General features: G+C 36.7%; 1 protein-coding gene across 1 annotated transcript in view; it reads right to left on the bottom strand.

The window, feature by feature from the left end:
* The window catches only part of Gpbp1 (GC-rich promoter binding protein 1), a 61,223-nt gene that overhangs the window by 1,014 nt on the left and 46,783 nt on the right, over positions 1 to 13,426 (bottom strand). The window contains 3 exon segments of the mRNA XM_040728868.1: positions 7,356 to 7,458; positions 11,787 to 11,974; positions 12,745 to 12,912. Coding sequence (XP_040584802.1) covers positions 7,356 to 7,458; positions 11,787 to 11,974; positions 12,745 to 12,912 — 459 coding nt within the window.

Below are 13,426 nucleotides of genomic sequence, written 5' to 3'. Positions count from 1 at the left end.
ATAAGCATAGCTACAATTATAATAAATTTTCATTGCATTTTACCCTGAAAATTCCAGATAAGTTATACTATGGCCCCAAAAGCTATTTGGATAGTCATGGGTAGTTACTGTAACAAAATAATTTCTATCAAGCTGGCCTGTTAATCCCAACATCTGAGAGGCAGGAAGATCTTAAGCGACAAGGTGATCCCTAAGCTACACAAAAGAATTCCAGGCCAGTGTGACTACACAGCAAGATCTTGTTACAAAACCAAACAAAATGGAAAACCAAAATCTATTCTTTGAGAACATTCCGAATCTATTTCTTAATTGTCTATAAGCCCGTGCATCCATCCCTCAGTAACATCTAACTTAACATTTTAAAGCCTTTTCTTAAAATCAGCTCTTCTCTCCTTCCACACTACTTAGCACTTTAGCTTTTCTCCAGTGTAGGCTGCAATACTAATTGCTGCAACATATTCCCAACTTATGAGCACAAGTCTACTCTTAAGAACTACACCTTTTAAAAAACTCTAATGAACCTAATAAAGACACAACTTCCTGATATGACATTCAAAGCTCTTCATATTCTGAATTCAGTTAACTTTCTTCAACATACCCCTTTACCACGATTAAAGGTAAGTAGGGCGAGTAATTCAGAAAACTTGAGCTCTACTGTAGTTTTATCATCTATTCAGCAGCATTACTAAACCTACATCATACAATGGCTTAAGAAAGCGCTTAACATGATACCTAGTAGGAATTATGAGCTAACGTTAACAATACGTTGTGAAGTCACACTTTAACTCAAGACCTTTAAGTTTTCCACCCAATTCTTTCTGCTACTATGATCCCTAACAAAATCTCTTATTTTTGCCTGATTTAAAACTTGTTTCAACAATGTCATTCTTTCATCTTATCTGTCAAAGGTCAATTCAATTCCATGTCCTTAATCAAATTTTCCTAGGTCTAGTTATTATCTCCACATTAACCACTAAGGAGTAAATTCTAAGAGGAAAATTCTTAATTTTACATTTCTCTACCTCCCTACTCATTTCATCTCTGGTCCTCACTTGCAACACTTAGAATTATTATAACAATCTGCTTTACATGAGAACTTATATACTCTCACTAAACTGTTAGCAAGAAAAAGGAATTCAACTCTGGATTTGTAAACATATCTAAACAGTCGGTACATGTTTGCTGGAGAGGTAGATTGTTATAATAATCGTAAACATATCTAAACAGTCGGTACATGTTTGCTGGAGAGGTAGAATTTAAAGGCAGAACCATTAAGATCCAACTATATTATCAGGTACAATGCAAACCTTTTTAAAAGCATCTTTAATGATTTCTTTGGTACCTAAATATCAAATGTTTTATAACACTCAATATAAATATATCCATGCCTTTATTATTAGTTCAGAATATATAGACTTTATATATGCCACTAGTTTTCCAATATACAGTGTACAAAAATAATACCTTTGTGACAGGTATTTTTATTATCAATAAGGTTTTACCTATATGCCTCAAACATCACACGGTTTTAAAGTAATATTGTTTTCCTTGAAATAGTGTTATAGCTATGGTGCTCAACACTTTTTGAATAACACCTTTCTTTAAACTCAAAAGAAATCATTCAAGCTGGGGATAGCTTAGTGGTAGAACACTTGCTTAATAGCATACACTCCAGAAAAGCTAATTGCTATGGACAGAAAGCAGATTGGTAAATGGACACCAGGGTCATAACTGGGAATAAAGACCACTGAATACAAAGGTAAATGAAAAACTCTGGATGGAGATAGAACTTCTCAATTATGATCAGTTTATTCAACTGAGTAAAAAAAAACAATTTAATTCAACCATTTAAAGTGAAATTTTATACATAAACTATGCACATGTCCAACAAAACTACTATTATCTATAGCCATCAACTTCACAATCATGTTAAAACCATGGTGCATTAATAAAGTTTGAACTTAAAAAAATTGGGAAGAAATAATAATAGTAAAACTATTGCAGAAAACAAAATTCCGACAACATTGCTCCCCCCTTCTAGTAAAAAAGGGCAGACAAGAAAAGGTAAAGGCTAGATAGGGGTAAGGTATATGATCAAATTCACTACATACATGTATAAAATCTCACAATGAAAGCATTAGTTCGTTCAATTATACATTACTAGAAAAGGCTTTAGGACAAAAGAAAATTCATATTAAAATTTACAAGGAATATAAAAAAGAGCCAAAAAACAATCATTTGGAACAAAGTTAGAGAGCCATACTTTCTTACTCTCCAAACTTACCACAAAAATACAGTAATCAAAACAATACAGAGATGTAAAGTAAATCTAGCCAGCTACCTAGTGATCCCCAGCACTACATGAACTAAGCAGGCATGGTCCAACTCGTCTGCGATTTAGTCTATCACATCTGAGGAGCCTGGCTACAGAGGAAAAGGCAGCCAGTGCTAAAGATACTGTCTTAAAAAGAAAATGATTCTTAAACTGACACAGACCAAAGAAATGGAGAGCCCTGAAAGAAACCCCTTTGTTTATACATGTTTAGCTTGGGTATTTGTTGTTTTAAATTCATATTACATTTAGAGTGAGTGTGCATGCATGCTAGATCAAAGACAGCCTGCAAGAATTGGTTTGGTTGTCTCCTTCCATCAAAGGGTCCTGAGGATCAAATTCAAGTTATCCTTAAGTTTCTTCCTCTTGTGTGCTGCCTCACATTAAACCAAACAGTAATTTAATATCCACATAAAAATGGACCTTTACGTACACAAAAATAGACAGAAAAATCTAAACAATAAGATCCAAAACCTACAATCTGTCCACCCTGAAAGAATTGCTGGGGCAACAGTGGGTGTAGAACTTATAGGAGTGTTTTGATTACTGTATTTTTGTGGTAAGTTTGGAGAGTCAGAAAGGATGACCCCCTAACTTTGTTCCAAACGATTGTTCCAAACCATGCCACAAGAGGGAGCCCAAGTCCGACACTGCCGAGATGGCCAAGAACCAGAGGAACAATAGCCCAAAGACAGAACCAAACACAACTGGCCAAAAAAAGGAGGGAGAGGGGCCCGCAATGAAATAATTCCTAATGATACTCTGCTATATTCATGAATCAGTACTAGTCCAATTGTCAACGGGGTTTCTGATGCAGATATCCAAAGCCAAACATTAGACAGAGCCAGGGGATCCTCCCAGAAGAGGGGGAAGAAGAATTATAGGAGCTAGAGAAGATGAGGACACCACAAGAACACAGCACACTGAATCAAGGCTCATAGGGGCTCACAGAAACTAAACGGACAAACACGGAACCTCTACAGTTGTTGTACTGACTCTCTTGCTTGTGCTTGGGACCCTTTTCCTCCAACTGGATTGCCACATCCAGCTGTGCTATGAGGGTTTGCGACCAGTCTTATTGCTTGTTAGGCTAAGTGGCTATGTTCAGTGGGAAGCATGCTCTTGCCCTTACCCTCTCCTCCCTCTCAAAGAGAAAATAGGGGAGAAGTTGATCTGGGGTTGAGGTGAGGGACTAGAAGGAGTGGAGGAAGAAGAAACTGCGGTTGAGATGTAATGTATTATAGAAGAATAAAAGTGTGTGTGTGTGTGTGTGTGTGTGGCCGGGCGGTGGTGGCGCACGCCTTTAATCCCAGCACTCGGGAGGCAGAGGCAGGCGGATCTCTGTGAGTTCGAGGCCAGGCTGGACCGACAGCCTCCAAAAAAGAGAAACCCTGTTTCGTAAAAACCAAAAAAAAAAAAAAAAAAAAGAAAGTGTGTGTGTGAGAGAGAGAGAGATGGAGGGGGGAAGAGAGAATTATGTTTACAGACAAAGATAGAAGGGAGCGGGGGGGGGGAGCATGGCAAAGTTATATGACACATGCATTAACATGGGTTGGCTCTAGATATGATCTCCAAGCATGGAATGAAAGAAGCGAGCACAAAGGATTTGAACAGACATTACCCAAAGAAGTTATACAAATGGCTAATCTATGGAAAAATGATCAAACTTCACTAACTGTGGTAGATCGAGTAAGAGTAATACCCTCAGGCTCATTAAAACCTATACCATTCCCAGTTCTTTCTCCATTCCTCTCCTCTTTCTGCCTCCCACTTTATGAGTTAAACTCTGAGTGACAATTCCAGTGCAGCCATGCCTACCTGCTACCATGCTTCCACTATACAGATCATGAACTCTAACCAACTGAAACTTTAAGTCCCAAATAAACTCTCCCTTCTTGAGTGTCCTTGATCAAGGTGTCTTAACATGCAATAAAAAAGTAACTAAGACACTAATCATTAGAGGAATGCAAATCAAAACCACTGAGTTAGCAACTTATACTACATAAGAGAAAAGACACAATAAGAAAGTAACAAGTATCAACAATGATGTAAAGAAACTGGAGCTCTTATGTGTAAACTGTTGGCAGGTAGGAAATATAAAGTGGTATATACTCCATGGGAAAATAGCATAAGGGTCTTGCTAAAACCTTCTTTAAATTACACTTATTTATAAAAGATTTATTTTCAAAGTATGTGCATATGTGAGTATCTTCGTGTCTGTTTGTACACCATGTACATGCCTAGTACCCAGAGGCTAAAAGAAGTAATTACTGAATGCCCAATTTTGGGAACTCAACATGGGTTTTCTACAAGAAGTTCTAAACACTGAACCATTATCTCCAGTCCCCACCTATATTCATATATGGGCTCAGTTCTCTCCTTCCCTGTGGGTCCTGGGAATCCTACTCAAGTCATCAGGCTTTATGGCAAGCACCTTTAACCACTCCTAAAATTTGTTTTCTAGGTTTTTGTTGCTTTAAAATGACTATCATTCTTTTTTTTTTAAGCATCCCAATCATTTTTCCCTTCAACCTCTACTTCCAAGTCCCTCCCCCTCCCTCTTCTGTTTCTACTCAGAAAAGTGCAGGACTTCCATGGTTATTTTTCAAACGTGACATATTAAGTTGCCATATTAAGGCTGGTCAAAGCAACCGAGTGTGAGAAAGAGGGTCCCAAAGGAAAAAGAATGCATCTTCAACAAATGGTGCTGGTCTAACTGAATGTCTGCATGTAAAAGAATGCAAAAAGTTCCGTATCTATCACCTTGTACAAAACTCAAGTCCAAGTGGATCAAAAACCTTAACATAAATACACTGAGCCTGGTAGAAGAGAAAGTGGGGAATAATTTTGAACACACTAGCAAATAGTGTAGGCACTAAGACCAACAATAAATAAATGGGATTTCATGAAACTGAAAAGCTTTTGCAAGACAAAGGACATGTCAATCGGACAAAATAAGAGAAAACAAAACATCTGACAGATTGCAAATTTCTAAAACATGTAAAGAACTCAAGAAACTAGACATCAATAAATCATTTTTGGGGGCAAAGATCTAAATAAAGAATTCTCAACAGAGGAATCTCAAATGTCCAAGAAATACTTAAAGAATTGTTCAACATCCTTAAGAATTGTTCAACATCCTTAGTCATCGGGAGAAATGCAAATCAGAATGACTGAGATTCCATCCTATACCTGTCAGAATGGCTAGGATCAAAAACATGCTGCTCCAGATATTGAGCAAGGGGTAAGAGGAACACTCCTCCACTGCTGGTAGAACTGCAACCTGTACAGTACAGCCACTTTGGAAATCAATATGGGGATTTCTCAGAAAATGGGGAATCAATCAACCTATATAATGAAAAAAATCAAGTTTACTCTTCTTTCCAAATTTTTTAAAATAAAATACTTCCATTGTAGGAAAGCTAAGAAAAGACTAACAGAGAAGTAACCATTTTGATTTGTTGTGCAAGTACACTGATCATGAGGCAGTAACTTTAAAGTTTCTGCTTCATTTAAGGACACTCATCTTATAATTCAATGTTGTTTTATTAAATTATACTTCTTAAATAATTCTGTTACATCTTTCAACTTCTTTACATATCAAGGTGTTATCGATTTCAGACTTTTTTTTTCAAAGTCTCAAAGAATATATTAGTACTCACGAGCCCTGAAAAGTATCTAACATGCTATTCATAAAGAGAAAGAATTAGGGTCATTTAAGTAAAACGACTTGTTTATTTCATAGCTATACCACTCTCAAGCATATACCCAAAGAATGATACTCCATCACACAAAAAGGATACTTGCTCAACTATCAAAACTTTTATTTTCAGCATGTGTAAAAGATTTGCTTTATGTGGTATTATGCTGCTTTTTTATCTGTGTGAGGGTGCCAGATTGCCTAGAACTGGAGTAACAGACAGCTGTAAGCTGCCATGTGGTGCTAGAAATTGAACCAAAGTCCTCTGGAATAATAGCCAGTGCTCCTCACTGTTCAGTCACCTCTCCAGCACTGCAAATCATGTGCATTTTCAGGACCAAAGTCAGGTTTGCCAGGTTTGGTGTTAAGTGCCGTGATCTGCTAAGCTATCACCACCTGGACCCAATTTTTGTTCAGTAGCATATTCTACTGTAGACACACACACACACCCAAATTGAAACAAAAAAAACCTTCTACATTTATTTTAATAGCAGAAGTTTAACAGATGAATAGATAAACAATATATTACATGCAAACAATTAAAAACTACTCAGCCTCATCACAGGAAGTGCTATATATACACAAACTTGAAGTTCTAATGCCAGGAGAAGACCATCACAAAAAGACAAATAGTGTATGATTACATTGACATGAGGCATGGAAACCCATCATGTTTATATAGACAGAAAGCAGAATAGTAGTTTCCAGGACTAAAGAATCAGAAAGTTATCGTTTAGTGGTATACACCCCTACCCACCCACTGTGGAGATGGGTAGTGGTAATGATTGTCAAACAATATGAATGCCACTGGGCTGAATGTGAGGGGTGAGAGAAATGGTTAAATTAGTACATTTTATGTGGTATGTTCTTAAGCAAATTTTAGGAAAATACAAAATTTACTTTTACAAGAACTAGTTTTTAAAATCTATAATAGATTTAGAAAAATAACTTTCTGATGCTCTATCAAATATTTCATAGTACTCTTTCGGAAAGGAAAGTATACAAACCTACAAGATGGTTTTGAATATTAAATGATCTTTTTGGAAAGGATCAAAAGCCAAAGTTAATTAAAACTTGTCACCCATGTCAAATCAATAACAAAATTAAAGGTCTGGGTAACAAAAAATAAGTGCTTTTTCGTCTAGACACTAAGTCACTGACAACTTGTCTCAAAGGGGGACTGTGGTATAAAGGCTAGTAAATTCCTAAACAAATACAATTACTAGGCTGCCTCTACCACCACAGTGTTTAGCCTATAATTTGGTTGTTCGCCTTAAGGAAGGGTTGTTTTACAAGTGAATCAAACGGCTCAAGTCTCCTTACCTGTTCACTAATAACTTGGAACTCTCTCATTTCATCCTCAGTTAGGGGAGCACATGTCTCATCATTTTCACTGTCTTCCTGCCAGCCCATCTCCTTTAATAGTCTGGAAAGGAGGAACGTAAATTTCATTTAGAGCTTCACCTGGGTAATGCAATTATTCCCTTTATACTGTGTACAAGAAAACATGATCCACAATCCTCAAAATACAAATGACTTCGTAAAAATGAGTAAGCCATATTTGGTGGTAAATAAAAATGAACTGCTTAATCTTCAAGGTCAAGGTTACCTAGGCTGGAAACTTGCAATAAGAGTAAAAAAAAAAGGGGGGGGGGGAGAGTTAAAAACAGAAAGTAGCAAATTCTTGTACTAAAAGTAATAGCAATGCCACTTTTGCTTTCTCTTCAATACCACCACAATCCAACCTATTCTTGACTCCCCATTAGGTTTTTCTACTTGGAAAGGAAAGGCTGCATAAGCTTGCCCTATCTTATAATTTACAATCTATTCTTCTACCAATGTCTTTTTTTGTTTGTTTTATTTGTTTTTTGTTTTTGTTTTTTTTGTTTTTGTTTTTGTTTTTCGAGACAGGGTTTCTCTGTATTGTTTTGGAGGCTGTCCTGGAACTCACTCGGGAGACCAGGCTGGCCTCCAACTCACAGTGATCCACCTGTCTCTGCCTCCCGAGTGCTGGGATTAAAGGCGTGCACCACCAACGCCCGGCTTTTTTTTTTTTTTGGACCAATATGTCTTAGTAGAAAACTATCCTCAGTATACAATTCAACAATCTGGAGGCATTATGTTCTACAGTAATATAAAAACACTATTTCCAAATTCAACCTAGAACTATATATAATTAAAAAAATAACAGCTTCTCTTTCCAAATTTTTTTAAGAAAATACTTTCATTTTTAGGAAAACAGCCAAGAAAGGCTGAGAGAGAACCATTTTGATTTGTTGGACTAGCGTGCTTCACATAAAGCAGTAACTTTGAAGTGTCTATGTTTTAAAGGACGTTTATCTTTAATAAATTCTTAAAAAATATACTCCTTAAATATTTCCGTTACTTATATTTGCATATATTTCAACTTGTATCTATTACATATCAAGGTGTTAATTGATTTCAGGCATTTCAAAGACTATAATAGTATTCAAGAAGCCGGGCGTTGGTGGCACACGCCTTTAATCCCAGCACTGGGGGAGGCAGAGGCAGGCGGATCTCTGTGAGTTCGAGGCCAGCCTGGTCTACAACGTGAGTTCCAGGACACTCTCCAAAGCTACAGAGAAACCCTGGCTCGAAAGACCAAAAAAAAAAAAAAAAGTATTCAAGAGCCCTGAAAAATATCTAACATCCTATTCATATTTTACAGAGGAAGAATTAGATTCATTTAAGTAAAAATAATTTGCTTACTATGCAGCAAAGGAGAAAGAAAATTTTAGTATTCTGCCTCCAGAATTAGTATGTTCCATACTGAACTTTTGCCTCAAAATCAACAGAGTTAGGTCAGCATTAATTATTTCTTTGATCCCTATTCACTGCCTTTTCTGGTACGCTGTCTTGACTATAACATAGATAGCTGCCCTTAGAAAGGCCCTGAGGCCGGGCTGGACCGACAGCCTCCAAAACAATACAGAGAAGCCCTGTCTCGTAAAACCAAAAAAAAGAAAACAAAAAACAAAAAACAAAAAGAAATGGCATATTTCTACTTAGCCTAATCATTCAGTATCATCTAATTCAAAGCATATAAACTAAGACATTAAAACTTACTACTTTTGCTATGACCATTTTTCTTTCTTTTACTTATAAGAACTGACAAACACTGTGATGCCTTATGTTAAACAACATTAAAAGAAAATGGAGACAGGAACAAGTATTCTTAACTCTCTAGCTGATAGATACACATGATTAGTTAATATCAAAACAAGAGTTACCTTTACAAACTATTGCTCATTACTAATAATGCATCTTCGATCAGGTTATATGGACTTATGAATTGCAGAGAAAATTAAGTGAAAATTGAGGCTATGAAATCTTTTTTCCCCACATGAAATCATATTTTCATAAACAAACCTGAAATCTAAAGTACTTTAAACTAAAGGACATATAAGTTTGTGTACTTAGAGAAAACAATATTTTATGGGCTTGCAATGTAGGACTCAGTGTTGGAACCTTTCCTAGCAGAACAAATTCAATCCTCAACTTCCCCACAAAAAGAGGTTAAGAATGACTATAACTTATTTGCTCTAGGATTAGATTTCCTAGATTGAAACGTTAACTACACAAGTTACTGGCTTGGCTCCTCTGTGAGACAGAAATGCAGTCAATGAAAGACAGAGTATGTTTAATTTAAAAAAAAAAAAACCCTAGCTATGCATATATATATACATTTATTCATTTATGTGTGTGCGCACATATTTATACAAATATAAGTTTTAATTAATCCAAAGGGGCACTTTTCATTCACCCTTCACATACTGTGATGACACACAATACAGTATTACTAACGTGTAACTTGCACCCGTGTAAAGGCTGTTCTACATTAATAACTAGATGGGCTTAGTTTTTATAAATTTCTATCCAGGGTTATCTAGGATGTTCACATTTTGCTATTAATAGTATTTACAAAGATTCTCATTTTCAATCTCCAAACAATCTTCCTATGAATATAGTTCATAAACCTCACTGTGCACTAGTCATTATTTTCGTTTCTTTAGGTATAATCTAATGAATTGTGGTAAAAGTCGTATAATGTAAGAGAGTCCCTAAGAATGAAATACTTGCTTAATATTAAGGCTCACAAAAAAAAAAAAAAACCTTATACCTGAATGATTGTAATTGTGTTGTTTGTTAACCCTTAAGTGGGGAAGAAAGAAGTTCAGCAGTTAAAGAGCACTAGCTACTCTTCTAGAAAAGCAGGTTCCAATTCCCAGCATCCACATGGCAGCTCACAACCATCTCTCTAACTACATTCAATTCCAGGTTATCCAATGCCCTCTTCTATACACATGCTGGTACAGACAAATGTAAGCAAACACTTAACACATAAATCTTAAAAATGAACGTTAAGTCATACATTCATACACTATACTACTGAGCAATAAAAAAATAAGGACCAAATTACTAACATAACAGGAATGACAATAAGCTTAATGAAAGCCAGCATGAACTGGCCAGTCAAATCAATATAGAAAACAGATCAGTGATTATGTAAACCAGGGTGAAAAGATTAAACCACAATGGAAACACAACTATGAATGTAATAATAATTGTCTGCCCATTTAAAAGCAAGTCAAACTTATTTTTAATAAACATGTTAAAAGCAAACCAATTAGGGCCAGGGATGATGGCACATATCTTTATTGCCAGCACTCAAGAGTCTGTGCCAGGCATAGTTCAAGGTCAGACTGGCAAAGATTATATATGGTAAGGTCCAGTGTCAAAAAATGATGAGTTCAGAATATAGCACTTGAGAAACTAGATCCAGTACCCAGGATCAAAAAAAATATAAGTCTAGCAGTCACTTGATAAAATCATAGCAGCATTATTTGTAATAGCCAGAACTTGGAAGCAACCTAAATGTCCCTCAACCGAAGAGTGGATAGAGAAAATGTGGTACATTTACACAATGGAGTACTATTCAGCAGAAAAAAACAATGGAATCCTGAGATTTGCAGGCAAATGGATGACACTAGAAGAAACCATCCTGATTGAGGTAACCCAGTCACAAAAAGAGAAACATGGCATGTACTCTCTCATATATGGATTTTAGACATAGATCTGGGGAGTGCCAGCCTACAATCCCATGGCCAAAGAGTCTGGGAAACAGAAACTTCATTTAGTGGCTGATGGAAGAAGAGGCAGACTCCCTCAGTTAAGTACTGAGCTGAACTCAAGAAAGCCAGTAACAGAGAGGGAGGACTGATGACCAAAGGGATTAAGACTGGGCTGGTTTAACCTCCAGAAACAGCTGACCTAACAAAGGTTAACTTTTGAATCCCAGGCATCAGCCTGGGAATCCAGCATGGGACTGATCAAGACCCCCTGAATGTGAGGGTCAGTGAGGAGGCCTAGGCAATCTATTGAGCCTTAGGCAGCAGATCAGTACCCATCCCGAGTATACACACGGACTTTGGACTCCCATCCAACAATGTGAGGTGCACTCTCACCCTGAACTCTTGGGGAAGGGTCTAGACCCTGCCCTATATGAAATGACAGACTATGGACACCGCCATGGAGTGCCACACCCTCCCTGGGGGAATGAGGGGATAATGGGGGGGGGGGGGGTAGGGGGAGGGAACAGGAGGAGGGGAGGGAAAGGGAGAGGGACCTGGAACTGACTTGTGAAGCAACCTTGTTTCTTATCTAAATTTAAACTGAAAAAAAAAAATCTTGAACACAAATAATGCCATTTAAAAAGCAAAAATAAGTACTAACCTGTGTTCTGCCTCAAGTGAACTGGAAAGAACATCAGTTTGTGGAAAGGTTGACGAACGAATGATCTGTTGAGAAATCACCGAAGCATTGCCATTCTCTTGTGGAATTTCATTTTCATCAAAGTTTCTGTTTATATCTCTTTCTTGGTGAGTACTATTGCTGTTATGCAAATTAAATGAGTCGTCGTCCTGATTTTTAGGGAGTTTAAAAATAAAGAGTTCTAAAGAACAATTTACTGACAATTAACAGAACCTATCTAGATTCTCATGAAAAAATACATAAATCTATAATATTCATCATTAAATTTCAAAGGCAGTCTCACAAAAATATGTAAGGCCAAAAAGATAAAGACAAAGGAAAAGAAAAAAGAATAATTATGCAGCTGGTGCTTGCTATAGTCCCTGCTGGACTCAGCCTTTCATCCATCCTCCTGCCTCAGCCAACAGAGTACTGCAATTATAGGCATGTACCACAGTGCCCAGTAAAAAGATTAAAAAGAACTGTGTCCAGGCATGGTCTTGCACATCTGTAATTTCAGTATCTGGCTGTGACGGTAAGGTCAAGAATCATAAACAAATGTTCGCCTGAACTACTTAAGACCTTCTCTTCCCAAAAAAGAACAAGACAACAAAATCCATGTGTTTGTGCACAGAAAATGAAAAACACAAAATGAGAAGTTTATTTGGGGGAAAAAAAGCTAGCTAGCGCTCTTTATAAGGAGATGACTTTATAACCACAATTCCAAAATAGGTTTATGGAGGGCTTATTTACAACTCTGTGGATATAAAAGCACTCCTAAGGATGGAGGCCACCAACCTGTCTCAAGAGAAAGGAGAAGAAACCATGGAGATCATCAATAGAGAGGGAATCAAAGTTTTCATTAGAGTTATCAATGTTCTTAGTATTTACCCACAATTATATGTAATGTCAAATAAAAAATCAGTGCAATTTCAATTACCTTCTCTGAGCCAGCATGGCTTTCATCTTCATGTTCTTCTTCTACTCTGTCCCTTTTCAATGCTTTTAAAAATTCACTCTTCTTATCACTGCGCATTCGTGTCAGTTTAGTTAAACGAGGCTGCTGATTAAGTTTGTCAACAGGCGAGGAAGAATTTGAACGATTACACTAATGGGAAATTCAGAAATACTAGTCATCATGTAGCTAGATAATCAATGTCAAAAAAACGCTCACAATTATCACAACATTTTGTCATATACTTTTATAAGGTGAAACTGATTCCCAACTATAGCTCACAGTAAACTTCTAACAATGTACATTTTTCTTTGCCAGTAAATAGGTTAGCTCAAGAACATTCTTGTTCCAGAGGTAATAAAGATCAGATAACAAACAGAACTTAAAACATAACATCAGGATAATACTGACTTTAAGTATTTATTTACACAGCACATATAAAAAGCAATTTTTCTGGCCATGCTACAGAGTACAAGGGTTCTGAAACACCTCCAATAAAATTTTATAATCACTTATGTAAATAGAATTTGTCATTTCATTGGATTTCCCCAGAGATTTCTGTGAGGAAAGAAGGGGGAAAGGATACTGACTTTTCGGTTTTGTTTTCTCTTGATGCTTAAGTAGGAGAACACAAACATAATCTGAATGTTAGAACTGTCTGATAACA

The sequence above is a fragment of the Mesocricetus auratus genome, unplaced genomic scaffold, assembly GCF_017639785.1.
Source record: "Mesocricetus auratus isolate SY011 unplaced genomic scaffold, BCM_Maur_2.0 Super-Scaffold_100020, whole genome shotgun sequence".
NCBI classification, from domain to species: domain Eukaryota; kingdom Metazoa; phylum Chordata; class Mammalia; order Rodentia; family Cricetidae; genus Mesocricetus; species Mesocricetus auratus.
Note: the sequence above shows the minus strand (reverse complement) of the source record. Positions and strands in the feature narration are given on the sequence as shown.